The following is an 18,766-nucleotide window of genomic DNA, read 5'->3' on the forward strand; positions in this document are numbered from 1 at the left end:
TGCTGGGCTTCATTTACGCAAGGAGTAATGTTTCGGACGTCATGTGGCAATTTGACGTCATAATTGACGTCATAATGCTCTCGCGCGTCAGCCGTTGTTTATCGCAGAATATATAGAGCTTGATTTTCTTCTTTGTTTAACTGGAAATCAAATCGAGCCATGTTAGAAATAATAATAACAGTAATTGTAATAATGATAAAAAAAAAAGAAAAAAAAAAAAGACATGACTTGTTTCACTAATACTTGTAGTGTTGTTATGTAACTAGAATGCAGACTTTCTAGATATTATGTGATACTTTTGATGGGTATATGTTTATGCAAAACCAATACAGGTTAAAGATTTATTTATGCAGATAAACAGAATGATATTTACGTTTGGATAATGATTAATATTTAATAGACTGTGTTAGATTTATGTTATGCTGTATGCCTGATTTTGATATCAAAGAGTATTAAATATTTATACGGTATTTACTACGAAAGTAGTAAAAGCTGTGCTTAAGACACCCATTTTTTTTTGTTTAAGGTTTATTTATGCAGATAAATAGTTCATAGCCTGTGTTAACTTTATATTGTACTGTGTGCTGCCAAATTTTATATGGAAGAGTATCAATGACTTGAATGTACAGTCAAACTTTGTTCCCTTGAACTCAGCGGGACCGCCAGAATTTGTTTGTCAATGAGTTATCAGTAGTTTGAGCAGTCGAATTGACTGGGATTTTGGCAGGACCTGACAATAAGTTTGAGCGAAGGGTGGTCCTCGAGTTATCTGAGTCGGAGCGAATGAAGTTTGACTGAAGAGATTAACTTTGGAACAGTCAAACCTGTTTGAAAGACCGCCGCTGAATAGAGACCACATGCCCATAAAAACCAGTATTTTTATTTTCATTTTTAAAAAGCAGTTCCTGTGAATTAAACCTGCCTATAAATATTGGTGGTGCAGTGTTAAACAGGCTGGACAACAATGCCAGAGACCAAGGTTTTGTTTCCCAGTTGTGGCTTATATTCCTACTAGTGTTCACTGCTGGGTGATTTATTTAAGTTTGTACCTTGTCCAGCAGTATCTCAGACTGTATGCTAGGCACATGAATATTACACCTCACATGGGCTTGACTGGCAATTATAAAGGTGTTCCATCCAATCTCTGTGGGGACTTCCTTCAACTACCAATGCTAAACAAGAAGCTTTTGCCTTTCACATGCAAATAAAGAGTACTTGCGACTTTTCCAAACTTTGTCAGTATATACAATTTTTAGCTCGACTGTACGAAGTATAAGGAGAGCTATCCTACTCGCCCCGGCGTCGGCGTCTTTCCGCGTTCCCACCTTGGTTAAAGTTTTGGTGCACTTTCTCTTTTTTCAACTTATCTCTGTAATTACTTGATGGATTTGATTCAAACTTGAAATACTTATTCCTCATCATCATCCACATCATCTGACATAAAGGCCATAACTCTGGCACCAATATTTCATGAATTATCCCCCCTTTTCACTTAGATTTTCAGGTTAAAGTTTTGATGCACTTATTACTTTAAGTTGATATTTTTGACATAGACTCAGGCTATTGTGCAATATCTTCATCCACAACTGGAGTCATTAAACACTCCAGTGACAGCTCTAGTTTCCTCAGATGTGCCCAGTTTCACTATCCAGCATCGAAATAGTCAAGCGCGCTGTCTCCTGTGACAGCTCTTGTTACTGTAATGGTTATTTTTATGCTACTCAGGAGCTATTCTAAGCATTAATTTTGTAAGCTATATATAAATAGAGAAGCACAGAGGTTTCTTCCTGCTTGTAAAAAGTTACTAGCGTATTGTATGCTAGATTATTGTGATATCCTCAAGATTGCATAGACCCTTTTCAATATTTTGATATAGGTAATCATAATTCAGGACCTTATTATTTTTTGCTCACCAGAGCACAAAGTGCTCAAGGTGAGATATTCTGATCACTCATTGTCTGTTGTCAATCCTCCATCAACATTTTCTTCAAATGACATCTCCTCTGAAACCATTGGTTTGGACTGAATGCTGTCTGGGTGGTCCTCTTTCAAATTGTTCAAATGACACTTAGAAAAATCTTCATACAACATCTCCTAAGCTATAGTCAAATTTCAAAAAGATTTCATAGAATTGTTCCTTGGGTGGTAGTCAACCAAAAGAATTAAGATTATACCAGTACGAAAAAAACAAAACATGGCCACCAGGGAGCTTGGTCACTTTTTCTTGTGTATCTTGTCAGCAAATGCTGGCCCAATTTTAAGATACAGGTAATTTCATATGAATGATTCTTGGGTGACTTTTTATCAATTTTATTCAAATTATGCTGATTTGTCAAAAAAAGTGTACTGGTAGTCACTTTTCCTTATTTGTATATAGTGAAAACTTGAAAAATCTTGCCAGAAACTGCCTGTCAGAATTAGTAATATCACATTAATCTTCCTGTGGTGACCTTTTACTAATGGTGATAAACTTATTCTGGTTTGTCAAAAACATGGCCACTGGAGTTTAATATGAAAAAATCTCCAAACACCTTCCCTTAAACTGTTGGTCTGACTTTTAAATAGTTTTTACAGATTTGTTCCTAAATGGCCGTCTACCAAGGTTTTTCATGTTGTACATGTATGTGTTTCAGATTGTCAAAATAACTAGGGCTGGGACGATTTCAAAATTTTGAAACCGGTTAATCTTTTGTATGAAATCGAAACAAACCGGTTAATCGGCCGCCATACTGAAAATGCTGTTTTCTTTTCTGACAAAGGTATCAAGGTACGTCCAGCAGCTGATTACATCAGGAACTTCCGAACTTTATCCTTTGCAAATAATGTGATAATTAATAAGTCATATTTTGGTATATCTTATTTTACACATTTCGCGACAGGTAAATTCGCGAGACTATTGACTATATATGTTTTATGTGTTTTAGTGGAAATATGGTCTATGTGCTAGTCAAAAAATGTATGAAGATAAAGTAAATTTCGTGATGTTTATTGTTTGAGAGTGATTAGCGGTTTTGCAAAATAGAAACCGATTTCAAATAGTAATCAAATCAGATCCGATTAACCCAGTAATTGTCCCAGTCCTAAAAATAACATGACCACCAGAGGTAAAAATAGAAAAATCTTCAATTTATGCCATACCCTCCCAAACCACTGGTCTGATTTTGAAATAATTTCACAGAAATGTTCCTTTGGTTACCATGTACCTACTGAAAATATTAAAAGCCATTTTGATTTGTCAAAAAATAAACATGGCTGCCAGGGTGGGTCTGTTTTTCACTATATGGCTCTATGGAAAACTTAAAATCTCCTCTGAATCTGCAGGCAAGTTTTCAAAGATATTTATCACAAGTGTTCCTTGTAATACCTGTCTGAGCTGTGAAATTCAGGTGAGCAGTATAGGGCCATCATGGCCCCCTTGTTTTTTTATGTGATTTTTCAATTTCATTTTGATATTGATGTCTGAATACTCAGTAAAATAAATTTGTTTTAATGTAATGAAAGAAATCAGTTTGTAGTCCTGTGAGTTGACTTCTGTTTTGTATTTGTTACTTGATAGAAAAAATGTTATTCAAGTTGTATAAATACCATATTCAGGTCACAAGAGTTATTTTACTTGAATTTGTAATAGATATGCCTTATTTTAATGAAACCTTTTACCAGCCACATTTATCAGCAATCTATATGAAATTTACATAGAATCAATATAGCTGCAAGTTCTCAGTCATAATCAGTGCTGGGCAAGATTACTTTAAGAAGTTAGCATGAGTCTTTTCTTCTCTAGTGAAGCATTTTATAGAATAAACAAAGCTTTAATGACTTTTAAATTACAATTATTGATATATGAAAGTAATTTCTAAATTTTAACTAAAATCTGGAGCATTCATTTTAATGTTTAAAGCTTGCAAAGTGTTTTACATACCAGTGTGGTAGTACATCGTTCATATTATAAGTTTTTCATTTATTGGCATTATTCTCTTACAGCATTAAAATTAAACAGCTTTAGCAGCTTCGGCTTGTCTTAAACATGCAGCTAACTTTACAAGTTGACTTTTTGTATCTACCTTCGGCTTGTCTTAACCTTTAGCCTGCTGGTGGCAACTGATTCTGCCTTTGCGACCAGTGCAGACCAAGATAAGCCTGCACATCCATGCAAGCTGATCATTGTCTGCGCTGGTTGCTATTCAGTCAGTAAGTTTTCAGTGAACACCCCTTCAAATAATAAACAGTATTGCCCAAATTGAATGATGGACCAGTCTATATTAGAAATTTATCAGGGTAAGGGTCAAGCTGGCAGAATGTGTTGCTCCCTTGGCTGGCTGCTTGATAAGGTTTAAGTGAGTTTTACTGCCACATGACTACACATTATTTGAGCCGCGCCGTGAGAAAACCAACATAGTGCGTTTGCGACCAGCATGGATCCAGACCAGCCTGCGCATCCGCGCAGTCTGTTCAGGATCAATGCTGTCCGCTTTCAAAGCCTGTTGCAATTAGAGAAACCATTAGTGAACAGCATGGATCCTGACCAGATTGTGCTGATGCGCAGGCTGGTCTGGATCCATGCTGGTCGCAAACGCACTATGTTGGTTTTCTTATGGCGCAGCTGATTTGCAGATAGTAGATTCTAATAATCATTATATGAAAATACTCTTTCGAAAACGATTTGCATGAGTTTAGATACAAGAAAACATTCCTGTAGTGAACCAGTTTCCTGGCAGGACCAGTTTCCAGACAAGTGTATTGCTTTAATTTGCATTTAGTTGGCACGATAATTCAGATTTGATTTTTGTTAAGTACCTTTGTTTTTTTTTTGTATATACAAGGAAACTCTTCTTCACAAAGTAGTATTTATGTAAAACTATAAATTGATAACCCAGCTTTATTAACAAAGCAACTTTTCATCACAACCGTACATGGAAATAGCATTGTGCTTATTTTAATTTTTGGAAACGGAGTAGAAAGAATCAAACCACACATTCCATTTAAGCTGACAATATTTGAGCCGTGCCATGAGAAAAGCAACATAGTGGGTTTGCGACCAGCATGGATCCAGACCAGCCTGCGCATCCGCGCAGTCTGATCAGGATCCATGCTGTTCGCTTTTAAAGCCTATTGGGATTGGAGAAACCTTTAGCGAACAGCATGGATCCTGACCAGACTGTGCGGATGCGCAGGCTGGTCTGGATCCATGCTGGTCGCAAACCCACTATGTTGCTTTTCTCATGGTGCGGCTCATTTAAAGTTACTTTGAAACGTCGGGTATAAATAACTAATAATTCAAGGTTGTTGGTATTACCTTTTCATTCTGCCTCTATTCTAGCTAGTAGTGATGATATCTGTGGTTGTAACAGACATTGAAGTTTATGTGGTGTGAGATTCATTTTCAAAAAAAAAATGATAATGGAAAAAACATGAAAAAAATGAGAATTTGTCTGGAAACTGGTTCCGACCAGTAATTGAAAATGATTTGCATGTATTTTAGATGTTTAAATGATTCGTTGATTGAGAATAATTTGCATATTTATATACTCGATTGCAAATGATTTGAATGTGTATTTATGTTTATTTAAGTGTATTAAGGTATGAAAATACAATGATTTTAATGTATCAAGGCACAAGAATAGGTTATTGAAAATGATTTGTATGTTATTAGGTACAAATAATTTGCATGTATTAAGGTACAAATATTCTATAACTATATGGTATTGAAAATGATATCCAATGTATAATAATTGAGCCGCATCATGAGAAAACCAACATAAGTGCATTTGCGAACAGCATGGATCCTGACAAGCCTCTACATCCACGCAGTCTGGTCAGGATCCATGCTGTTTACTTTCAAAGCCTGTTGCAATGAGAGAAACCGTTGGCGAACAGCATGGATCTTGACCAGACTGTTTGGATGCACAGGCTGGTCTGGAACCATGCTGGTCACAAATGCACTACGTTGGTTTCTCATAGTGTGGCTCAGTTGACATAATAATTTGCATTTATATTGGAACAGAAAAATAAGAGAAAATGAAATGCATGATTTGACTTATTAATTAATTATGTTTTTGAATTGAAAAATTTGAACTAATATATACTTGCTATACAGATATATTAATTGAGGTATTACATACTTGAAATTATGCTGTGTTTTAATAAATTTTGTTTGTTTTCATGTGTAGAAATCAGTTATTAAAGGGCAGTAATTCATTTTTATGTCACTTACAAGACTGGCTTACCATCCTTGCATGCTGCCAAGTAGACAGTCTTTTATACAGCCTTTTGTTTGTGTTCTGTAAAAGCACATATTTTCGTTGGGTCAAAATTTCGCGAATATTAAATTTTGAGTATGTTCGCAAGGTTCAATATTCGCGAAATTGTAAAAATGGTATTCGAGTTGAATTTGAATTACATTAATGGTGAATATTTACGTGAGGATTAATTTTCACGAGATGTAGGGCCTCTCGAATATAGCGAAAATTAAACTCTCGCGAAAATTTCTGCTTTTACAGTATGAGTTGATATAAAACTAACCATTTGATGTGGTAGGCAGGCTAGTCTTCGAAATACATCAAATAAGAAAACAAACATACAGCTTTTTGTTGTTTTTGGCCTTATATAATCAGTGGTCAGTTTCCGTTGCACATATAGCATTGATGTTGTCTATTGTAACTACTCCGCTAATTTGTCAATTTTGTAAGTTACAGAGCAATTGAATAAATGCAGAAAAGGTGGAAGAGCAGTCAAACAAATGTAAAAAAAAATAAAATTGCTGATTGAAAAGAGAAAATAGCTACATGTATATAGAAAATTGAAGACATAAAGATCTTGCCACATTTTGGCCTTCTTTTCAAGAAAGAGGCTATTTTATATACCCTCACAAAAGTGGGTTGTCCATCCCTCTGTCTGTCCTATACTTTAAACGTTAAAGACCGTGACTTCTACTTGTTTATTTTCCTGTCTTTAAGTAAGAATGTTTGTACACATATTGCTCATATGCAATGGATGACCCTTATTGATTTTGGGCTAAGTGGTCAGGTTAACAATGATTCACGCTATTCAAGGGTTCATTCTCGAGCCTTTCTTGGACAAATACTACCTGTCGCCAGGGAAATTCATTTTACTTGATACAATCAAAGAAGACGATGAAATGAAGGGTAGAGCAACGAATCATAACACTTTTTGAACAGTTAGAATTACCTCTCCATTTGTCCCAAAATCCTGAATAGTTTTAGTATTATCGTCCTAATTTTTCACAGTTAACGGAATTTTAGAACAAAATTAAAGTTTGCTAGATACTATGACCCTCGGAGTAGAAGGGTATAGCGCAAGAATCATGACTATACTTGAACATTTTTAGAATAATCTCCCTTTTTATCTCGCTTGAACACAAAGTTGTTGCGATCACATTGTGTCTGCCCAGCATCGTGTGTCGTTAATAATTTTACTGGAAATTCTAGAGATTGTAATTTTAGTCCAGTCTTAATGAAACTTGGTCCGTATGTTTCCTCGATCACAAATTTGTGTTGAACTTGCCTCAAATATTACTAGATCTAGATTCGTGAAACATTATATGATTGTTATTTAGCATGAAAAGTTGTGCACTTGTATTTCGCTTTTTTTTTCGATGTCACTCAGTAAGACTTAGTCAAAAATATATAACACGGGACTCAAACGTTTGTGTTGCCAGTATATGAAAACGTATTTGCAAATTATAGCACCTATAAGATCCTTTGGATGTATAGAAGGTAACCAAGCAAGGATAATAGCAGACACGGTCTAACTGAGTCTGTCCATGACAGGTAATGCAATGTACAAGAACCCCTCTCTCCCCTAGCACAGGTTTAAGCGTAATTCTATTATAATATAACTGAATGCATTCCATGGACCAGAAAATATAACAACACTTGAGTCCAAGTGTGACCAAACGCTTACGACATCACTGGTGCTTGCTCTTTCCATGCTTAACCCAAGTTGACGAATCTTCCTCACCACGGTATCAAAAATTGGTACAATACTGTATTCTTATGCACTGTATACACCTATGCATACGCTGGGGTGCTTCAACACTAATCATTTGCTATAAACAGGTCTCATTTATTTTGCTCGTGCGCTTTAATAGGAATGCATTAGCACGGCGCTTGAAGCTTAAACAAATCTCGCAGGTATACATTCATATTCTCAACATAGCAGCATTTCTCATTGTGACGTTGGTAGCATTTGTCAAAAAGAGAGCATCCATGACTGTACTTACCACTCTGCTTGAGATACTGAATTCTTTTGCGAGATGATTTTATCAAGCTTGCTTTCAGAAGGATGGTGGCTCTGCAGCTATACCCCGTACAGCTATACCCCGTACCTCGGATAATGAGTGGCATAAGGCTTTAATACACATGAACTAAATTTTCTCGGGCTTACAAACCACTACATGTATACAAAAAAAAAACACTTCAAATGTATATTCTATTAATTGTCATAATTCGGAACAAGCAAGCGCAATAATGAATATAAAAACTACTTGTACACCATATTTCAGCTGACAATCATCTACTTCTTTTGGAGTTTGTTTGGTTATTTCCCCCCAAGTACGTCCGCAGATAAATGGTCAAAATCGCTGAATTCGAATCATTAGTACCAGTGAAAGTGTTATCAGGGATGGTTGATGTACACAGTTACCCGCACTTACCTAGCGTAATTAAAGCTTGTAAGTCGCATTATTGCCTAAATTGTGTTGGTGATAGGACTTCAAACCCAACTACTAGTAAATTAAATTAAACAATTCTCCTACTCATCCCTCATTGTCAAAGCTAATCCCTCTGCTTTTCATTTTCAGACTGATGGACGATCTCTCCGGGCCTCTTGATGTTGCTGGAACTTGGCTTTCTTTAGAAGACATGTGTTCCGTGCTTGAGGTCTTTACTAAATCGTCAATAATTATTTTTCCGCCCTTACTAGGCTTTGCTGATGGATAAAAGTCGTCTAGTCGCACGTCTCCAAAAATATGCTTCATAAATTGTCCTTTCTTTGGTTTTGAAGAGTCGTCGGGTCGAATTCCGATGTATCGTATTTTTTGTTTGTCCTTATACGGCAGTAAAGGTATATAAGAGAAAACATTGGGACGACGCAACATTTTCAATTCATCAATTTCAAAGTCTTCAGTATTCTTTTTACCTTTCATCTTTGCTGCTTGCAAAGCATCTATATAAACTTGTTTGTGTATATCGGGGTTAAGTAATGGATAGGGTTTGTTATTGCGTAACCAAGACACCGGGGAATTATCAAGGTCTGCAAACTCTTCGTCACTGGACCAATATTCGTCATCATATTCGTGTATTATTTTGGAACCATGATCGACGAAGTCTTTATTCTTGGCTGCGTTAGTTCTTGCATTCATTCTATACATCGCCATTTCATCCTCTTTGGACATTTGTAGTTTTGTTGACCTAAAACGCCCACTGCGAGTGGTCATGGCGCTGGTACCTGATTGAGAATAAGTGTGTGATGACCCTCTACTCGAACTACTCCTTAATTTACAGTCTTTGCCACATGTTCTACATATATTTTTAGTGAAACTTATTTCTCTTAAATCCGTAGCACATCGACAAAAACTGCGTCTTTCTGAAGGAATACCGGATAAAGTTGTCGGTATATCCATATTCTCAGAAATATTATGCTCCACTTCACCGTTAACACCGCCTTTGATAGCATCTTTTACAGCATCCTTGTCAAAACCGTCTTCTTGTTCTACTTTTAGTTTCTCTAGGTCGGATACGTCTTCCGAAGGAGTTGGAGGGATTTCAAATCCAGGGTCCGGAACCGAATCTTCGGTCATTCGATGATGGTAGCGTAAATGGCCTGCAGAGAAAATAAATTGTTTGATTTAAACATAAAATCTCTTAGAATTAAAGTTTGCTTCAATCTTGATTTAAAGGGGTCAACAAGCAATTACAAAAACTCACAATGTGACACATAACTGCTGATATAGTTGACTTTTTTCTAACTTGACAATGTGTGGAAAATGCAGATAAAATATTCTTTAGTACAATGTATATGAACGAAAATCATGTATGTGGAAATGGCTTGTGCGCCTTGAAATAAAAAAAAAGTTTCTCAGGCATGAAATAGATTCAAGATACTAACAAAGCATATGTATGGTCACATAATAGCGGCTGATTTCTCAGTGCCATTTCGCGTTTTCGCCCCGCGACCCTGCCGAGCGAAAACACGACAATTGACAAGGAAATTGGCGGGGGCGCGGGGCGAAAACTCGCTATTTATACATGTATCAAAAAACAGCATTTTATCATAATTTATTATAAACAATAGTGTAATCCTTCAATATTCCGTAAGCTACTCTGAATCAAGAAAGTCAGTGGGTAAGATCACTTGCACCTTTCATAATTATGTATCCCTTCCTGACTGTGAGGAAGATATCGAGGTAGCTTGTGGAAAATCGGCTGTTCTATTGTTACGCACCGGTGCCCGAAGGCGCACTGTATATATTCCGTCACCATTAAATTAAGCTAATGTCGATGTAGTTCCAAATCCAACAACACATACAAATAGTAAAACTTTTTCTTAAGGTACCTGAATCTGGGCGGTATGTTGAAATGCTGTGTTCTGATGGCGCATGTCTTTCTTGCGGCTTCCGCTCGCGCTGGAATCTCGCTTTAAGTCGTCTAGCTGGTTCCCGGATTTCTTCAATCATTATTTCTTCTCTGATCAAAGGTTCTGTAGTGAAAGCATTTTGCAAACCATCTGACTGGTTAATGAAAACACCATGCGTTACCGGAAGTTCTAAACCTGAATTCATTGAGATGGCAGATTGTTTCTTAGCCAATGACCGACCAGAAGATACGAACAAGGAATCGAGGTCAGCAGTTCTTGCTGATTTCGAAGTAACTGCACCTTCAGTAAAAATTGAGCGAGCGCTAGTTTGATTAGAATCAGACGGCTTTGTTGTTACATAGTCTCTAGTCGTGTTTGGCTCACTTCCGGTATGGAGGGATTCGGTCTGAAGCATCAGTTTTCTTGAAGACCCGGTTTGAGCACCATGTGATTTTCTGAATATATTTAATTTTCTGGCTGTAAGCCTATTTGCTTCAAATCTTGCACTCAGGCCTCCTTCTACGCCACCGGCTAACGACGGCAATCTAAACCTTCCGGTGGAATGGTCAGGCAGTTTTTCTTTGAACAAACTTTCAGCAGACGACTGCTGATCTTCATCAAACTTGTTCAGACTATGTTCAAATTTGTCGTCTGTCTTCAATGTCGACCTTGACCCTGTTGACCTAGATCCTCGTCTAATCGTGACTCTGATTGTTTCGGTCTTGTCTAATGCTAAGTCGGCTAAGGAATCCCCGCCATCGTCGTCTTGAATCGGTATCTCTTCCTGCACAAATGTTGTATACGGAGCTTTTGGAAAGTGCTCACATGTGTGTAAATATCCTGTTTTATACAAATGACCATTTTGTTTACGAAATATTCCACTGGGGTCAAGACGACTGCACACATAGCAATATCCTTGCGGTAAAAGCCGTCTTCTCAACTGAAAATACATTTGTCAACTTTTAAGTACTCGCTCACATTTGAGGCGAAAATTTCCAGCTTGTTCATTTACACAAAGTTTGGCATAGAATGTATATGTGATACTCAAAAAGTTATAAAAATGTCAGTTATTGAAAAAAAGAAAAAAAAAGAAAATTGGTTTTCTAGGATATCGCTTAAAATTCTTACGTCTATACATCTGTCACACTGATTGATATCACAACACCCACATTTGTAGATTTTCAGGGAGAACAAATACGCCTAAAATGTGAACGAATCTCTTTTAAAGAATATTAGCGGTTGCGGCGTAGCAGAATTAGGGCTGACCTCGGGTTATTTTTCCGTTTGGATCAAGACCATGTTTTACAAGAAATATGGATCAAGAGTACCGTTATAAGCCTTAAAGTTGCAAGTTTTTCAGCAACCTAATGTTTGATGCATATCCTTATCTTACAACCTTAAAGACCCACCACAACCTAGTGACGTACATGTTCCTCTCACATGTACTTCGTGAAAATCATTCTGATAATACTGATATATCACTGTTATACTACAAGCTGACTGGTGGACAATTTAGGCCCTCCCTGAATTAATGCTTTTCACAACTTCATCTGCCAACAGATTCAGTCGGTCTCTTTTCATTATAGGTAAATAGCTATTTTATCTTGTGGAAACAAGGACTAGTCTAGTCTGAACTCAAGTTAATACACAAAATTATGTGCATGCTGCTACATTCATTCAATAAAATGCTTATATATAGACATAAGACATAGTGTTTTGGCCTTATATATGTCACTGTCAATTTGCAACTATACACTTGTATTTCTCATTTGCATGCAAATCATGTATATATACCATCATGGAAATACAAAAGAATATTAAAAAGTTATTCTGTGGCGCGTCTTATAAAAGTTTCTATTACTTCACTTAGAGTTCTTTAGAACCTAATATGGCATTAATACAATATTTAAAGAGACCTTATAAAACTGTTGAAATAAACTTTCAAACCCTGGTAGTGGAAAATTTTGTTAAAAAACTAATGTATGCAAGTGGATTACAATAAAAGTAGTGTATTCTTACAGGCAGGGTTAATATGCAAATCCCGAATACAAATAAACGGCATAAATGTGATATCAGTATATAATAATGTAGATGATAACTGAGGACCTCCGTGACTGAATGTTTAAGGACTCCTCAAGGAATATAGAAATATTCCATGCGAACTAGAAACCTTATGGTTTTTGCCAAGTCGTTGGTTTATCCAGTGATGTTCGGAGGGGCACTATTAAAAACCGCTTGAAGGTTGACACATGAACTAGAAAAATTATAATCCAGCAACAAAAGGAAACAAAAAGATGCTAGAATTTGAAAATAATCACGAAGAGCAATTTATTCATTTTTTCGTAACTGTATAATTATTGAATTGATTTATTAGAATACTGAAAAACAATGCTCTGTTACCTTTGAGGTTTTATATCTGTTGTTTGCAACAGATACCAGCTCTAACATGTTTAACTTCGGCACCTTCCCCTTCACAGGCGGACTAACTCTTACAGCGACAACCATTGTGTAATTGGCCAGCTACTTTCTTCTGTTTAGTCCCTTGCAGATTTTTTATGTCTTCTTTTTAGTCCCTCTAAAATATCCTTTCTCCCTTCCGTTCAAGCCCTCTTAATCGTATTCTTTTTCAATTTCTTCTTTTAAAGTCCTTTTCAATTTTTCCTTTCTACTAATTTCTTCATTTAGCCATTTTCATGTCCTATTTTCGTTCTTTTCTTTTCCCCTTTTTATTCCTTTCATGTCTCTTACGCTTAATTCTTTTTAAGTTTTTCCCATTTAACTTTTATTCCGTTCAGTTCTTTCTATTTTACCTATGTTTTGTTTTAAATCCATTTGCTTAGGTCTGAATTACAAACAGTCTCTTTTAGTTTCTTCTCTTTTGTTTTTAAATATTTATTTCTGTTACCCCTTTCTATATTCCGCTTAACCCGTTCTAGTCATTTTCGATTTATAAAGTAACAGTTCGCATCCAATTATTTGAAATTTAAGAACTGTTAAAATTTAACTATTAGTTTTCTGTTGCTGTTGAAATTATTGGAAAATCCATCTAAATAAATAGCATTTTATTGTAAGAGTTTAAGGTGCCACTTATTTCGAATCCTAATTTATTGCAGTTTCATTATAGCGACCACTTCATCCATGTTTGTTGTAAATGCGTTTTTCAATTAAAATTGTACAACGGCGAACAAAGATTTGAATGCCTCTTCTTTGGCTAAATTCTAAATTAAGTAAATAAAGAAGAAATGAATGATTAATATATCGTTCTCATCCTTTTCGGAAAGAATGCTATAAGACTAAATCAGATTTTTTATCCAATATATCACCTATTGGATTATCTTTGTTCGTGATTTATTAAAGATAAAGCCCTTAGTTCGATCACCCATCGATTAAATAATTTGTTGAAGTAAACAGTGATCATAAAATTACAATAAGTTGGCGTGAGCCTTTTATTTTAGTATTTAAAACGTGTCTAAATTTCATACAGGGTTCGCTATAAGTTTATATAAGGTCATAATGCTTAAACAAAAGACGTTGAGAAACTATCTAATAACTGAATTACACACGTTTAATAAATTAATTTTTGGCAAGATAAAAACAGTAGGGTTTTTACGACAATATTATTGTAAAAGATGGAACAAAAACATTTTATTATGTTGAAGTGCACCCAGTCATCTAACGTAAGTTGATCAAAATGGGGATGATTTTTCCGCCACAATGGATGTCTGGAATTAAAAAAAAAAAAATGATATAAATAAATTCATTCAGGGCGTTTTTTTTTTCAGTATAATTAATCATAATCACCGGACAAGGTTGAGGGACTTTTAAGTTAAGTGCAATTTCAGTACATCGTGACCGCATTGGCACTGAAATGTTGCACATTGGTGAACGTAAGTCGAACTCTCTTGGCACTCGCAGCGTTTTTTTTTTCTCCATTATCCAATTTATCGTGTTGACACAGTGCCTACGTATTAAAAAAAAAATGAACGCAATAGACCTTTTTTGCACATTATTTAGAATTGTATTGATGAAAAGAAAGTTCTTCAATTCAAATAAAACAGATAATTACAATTGTATTTACATAGACTGGTTTTTGCAAAATTAGGAGGAAATGTTCTCGTTGTTTGTTCGAACCCTGTCCTCGTTTTATTTGATACCTGATAATATTATATAACGGTCATAAACAATTAAAAGCTATCTTCAAACAGGTTCATTGTTAGTGCTTATGCGCAGCGCGTGTATATAGTCTACTCTAGCATTGTCGTTACAACTATTTTTTCTTCATGTTAACGATTCGCTTTCATGTCTCTTGAAGTTGTCCGTGCTTTTTTCCACATTAAAATTTTTGGGCATTATGGTAGTAACAGATAATTTACTCAGTTGGGCTTTATTTTTTAGCTTTTGTCCACAAAACTTAACGCGGATTGCAAATAATGATTCGTTTCTTGCTGAAGTTTTATCCTATATAATGCTACTTTATGCAGATCGTGTGGTTGCAGTAACTAGACATTCTTTGATAATTAAAAAATCGAAGTGTTCAAAAATCAGAAAAAAATAGCATGAAGGTAAAGACGAATGTTTTATATAACTTTTAGTACGGTGTTTCGTATGAAGCATCGCGATTTTTTTTTTTTTTTTTTTTTTTTTCATTTTTCTCCCGAAGTTACACTGCTCGAAACAACGACGATTGAAGTCGAAACTACGATGGTGAAAGTCGAAACAACTGTGCTGAAAACACGAAATAACAAAACGATACCGCGTTCCCACAAGCGTCTGTTCGGGATTCGTAATTTCGTGATTTCAATTTTCAATGCAAGTTCAAAAATAAGCCTTGATGGTCAAAGCGGAATATCGTATTTAATTACTTCATAAAAGTTAACAATTTATTTTACTGACATTTTCCCTAACAAACATATTTAAACGGTCAAACCTAATATTGCTAACGCTTTAGGAAAACTATTAGTGGTTTTAAAAAAAAAATGTATTGGTTTTTATTGATGTGTGGGTGTGGGTATGATATCATTAGAAGGAATTTCAACGATCAGTGCTGATTTCACAGTATAGATACATGCTCTACTTCGCCGGCTTGAAAGCCGATCAGTAGCCGAGTCTTGCACAATATGGTGTATCCTTTTCAAAGTAACACAAAAATCAACATGGCTAATAAAGTACCATAAAACATTCAAAGACAGTTTTTTAGTTATATAAAAATGTAAAGGTTCTTCCTATTAAAGATCACGTAAAACGCAGTGACTGAATAAGTAAAACCGACAATAATACACTAGTATATGCAGACATGCTCCGTAAATGATATACGATAAATAATATATCATTTTTCACATTCAGCGCACAGTAATGGTATTATGTTAGCTAAAAGTGGTATCAAATTGCAGTAGTTTATGTGAGCAAATAAAATCAACCAAGGCCATAAAAATTGATGAACCAGTGGCTTGTTTACAGATGATACAAAGAACTGAATAAGATCATAAATTAAACCTACTGGCTTTTAAACGAATCACTGTTTACACTGATAAATGCGATATATTGCACTAGATGTTTTTAAAAGATAACACGAATTCAATAGTATATTGTTACAAACGAATTTATTTTCTGGTTATTGGCGAGGACTTCTGGAGATGGTGATTAATTTGGTGCATCCATAAAGCGTTTATCATGAAGACGCTATAATTAAATTAGTAGTATGGCCTAACTTCGGACCCAAATTCTCTCCCCCTCCCCCCCCACCCCCTACATTTCCCATGTTATATTGAAAGGACATAACTTATGTTAAGTACAACTCGTATACAAGCTCCCCTCATCTTCACCGCCATTGCTGTTTTTGATATGTAAAGAAACAGCTTATATTTAAAAGAAAATTATGTAAATTCCGTTGTTTTCAAATACTGGACATTTTAATTCACTTTTCTTCCGTTTTCCAGAGTCTATGGCTACCTTGTATAGGGTATAAAGCCTTTCTGTTTTTAATTTACATAAATTTTGCTGCGACATAGAATTGAGAATTGTGAATTACTAGCGGCAAACCAGTTAGTAAACAAGAGATCACAGAGTGATCTTGGCGCCCACCAATGTGCCATTTTGGAGTGTTCCAAATTACAAGACTTACTGACTAGCTCAAGGTCAAATTTCATTTCCATACACAACACTGTGCATGTGGTCCAAATTCGAAAGCTGTAGCTTGAGAAATGTGAAAGTAGGTCACTAGATCAATCTTAAGGTCAAAGTTTAATTTGGTACACAAAACTATGCAAGTGGTCCAAATTTGAAGGCTTAGCTTGAGAAATGTGTAAGTAGGTCACTAGGTCAAAATCAAGGGTCAAATTTCACTTCAGAACACAAATCTATGCATGTGGTCCAAATCTGAAGCCTGTACCTTCAAAAATGTGAAAGTAGGTCACTAGGTCAATGTCAAGGTCAAAGTTTGTTTCGGTACACAATCCTATGCATGTGGTCTAAATTTGAAGCCTGTAGCTACAGAAATGTGAAAGTAGGTCACTAGGTCAATCTTAAGGTCAAAGTTCATTTCGGTACACAAAACTATGCATGTGGTCCGAATTTGAAGGCTGTAGCTTGAGAAATGTGAAAGTAGGTCACTGGGTCAAAATCAAGGTCAAATTGTATTTCAGAATACAGAACTATGCATGTGGTCCAAATCTGAAGCTTGTACCTTCAAAAATGTGAAAGTAGGTCACTAGGTCAATGTAAAGGTCAAAGTTTGTTTCGGTACATAAAACCATGTATGTGGTCCAAATTTGAAGGCTGTAGCTTGAGAAATGAGAAAGTAGGTCACTGGGTCAAAATCAAGGTCAAATTTCATTTCGGAACACAAAACTATGCATGTGGTCCAAATTTGAAGACTGTACCTTCAAAAATGTGAAAGTAAGTCACTAGGTCAAAATCAATGTCAAATTTCATTTTGAAACACGGAACTATGCATATGGTCCAAATTTGATACCTGTACCTTCAAAAATGTGAAAGTAGGTCACTAGGTCAAAATCAAGGTCAAAGTTTTTTCAAGTGCACAAAACTATGCATGTGGTCCAAATTTGAAGGCTGTAGCTACAGAAATCTGAAAGTAGGTCACTAGGTCAAAATCAAGGTCAACTCATGTCAAGGTTCATCTTGCCACTCAAAAATATACTTGTCCAAATTTGAATGTTGTAGTTATTGACAAGAAGATTTTAAAAGCTTTTCCCTATATAAGTCTATATGAACCATGTGACCCCCGGGGCGGGGCCATATTCGACCCTAGGGGGATAATTCGAACAAACTTGGTAGAGAACCACTAGATGATGCTACATTACAAGTATCAAAGCCCTAGGCTTTGTGGTTTGACAAGAAGATTTTCAAAGTTTTTCCCTATATAAGTCTATGTAAACCATATGACCCCCAGGGTGGGGCCATATTTGACCCTAGGGGTATAATTTGAATAATCTTAGTTGAAGACCACTAGATGATGTCACATACAAAATATCAAAGCCCTAGGCCCTGTAGTTTTGGACAAGAGGTTTTTCAAAGTTTTTCTCTATACAAGTCTAGATAAACCATGTGACCCCCAGGGCGGGGCCATATTTGACCCCAGAGAAATAATTTGAATCATCTTGGTAGAGGACCACTAGATAATGCTTCATACCAAATATCAAAGCCCTAGGCTCTGTGGTTTTGGACAAGAAGGTTTTCAAAGTTTTTCCCTATATAAATTTATGTAAATTATAGAAATAAACAAAGGGCCATAACTCACTCATAAATTGTTGAACCAATCTGATTTTCAGGGGGACACAACTAGGGTACCAATACATCATTCTGACAAAGTTTGGTCAAAATCCCCCCAGTAGTTTCTGAGGAGATGCGATAACGAGAAATTGTTAACGGACGGACGGACTGACGGACGGACGGACGGAATGACGGACGGACGGACCACGGACGCAGAGTGATTTTAATAGCCCACCATCTGATGATGGTGGGCTAAAAAGGATAAGAAATCCAGCATTAAAATTTAACTGGAAGATTTTCATAAACTTGTTACAAGTCAATTGCCTTTCTCTTCGCAGGCCTCCAGATACAAGTTAAACATCATTCGAAAGATCATCTGGGGTAGGCAGGACTGTCCTTCTGAATTTTTCTGATTTGTTAAATAATGTTAGTAATGTAGCCAATA

At 35.9% G+C, this 18,766-nt stretch overlaps 1 protein-coding gene across 1 annotated transcript; it reads right to left on the bottom strand.

The window, feature by feature from the left end:
- Positions 1–8,434: 8,434 nt before the first annotated feature.
- On the bottom strand, positions 8,435–13,947 carry LOC123540886 (uncharacterized). The gene is made up of 3 exons (XM_045326213.2): positions 12,994–13,947; positions 10,573–11,533; positions 8,435–9,840 (listed from the first exon to the last, which is right to left on the bottom strand). Exons 1-3 carry the CDS (start codon positions 13,096–13,098, stop codon positions 8,774–8,776), a joined length of 2,133 nt encoding a protein of 710 aa, XP_045182148.2. The 5' UTR covers positions 13,099–13,947; the 3' UTR covers positions 8,435–8,773.
- Between the last annotated feature and the right edge of the window lie 4,819 nt (positions 13,948–18,766).

The sequence above is a fragment of the Mercenaria mercenaria genome, chromosome 16 (assembly GCF_021730395.1).
Source record: "Mercenaria mercenaria strain notata chromosome 16, MADL_Memer_1, whole genome shotgun sequence".
NCBI classification, from domain to species: domain Eukaryota; kingdom Metazoa; phylum Mollusca; class Bivalvia; order Venerida; family Veneridae; genus Mercenaria; species Mercenaria mercenaria.

Excerpts from the sequence above, each read along its gene's own strand:
- LOC123540886 (XM_045326213.2), bottom strand. The coding sequence starts at position 13,098 with ATGGTTGTCGCTGTAAGAGTTAGTCCGCCTGTGAAGGGGAAGGTGCCG. Across the intron at positions 11,534-12,993 it reads ACAGATATAAAACCTCAAAG|TTGAGAAGACGGCTTTTACC; the intron begins GTAACAGAGCAT and ends ATGTATTTTCAG. Across the intron at positions 9,841-10,572 it reads AACATACCGCCCAGATTCAG|GCCATTTACGCTACCATCAT; the intron begins GTACCTTAAGAA and ends TTTTCTCTGCAG.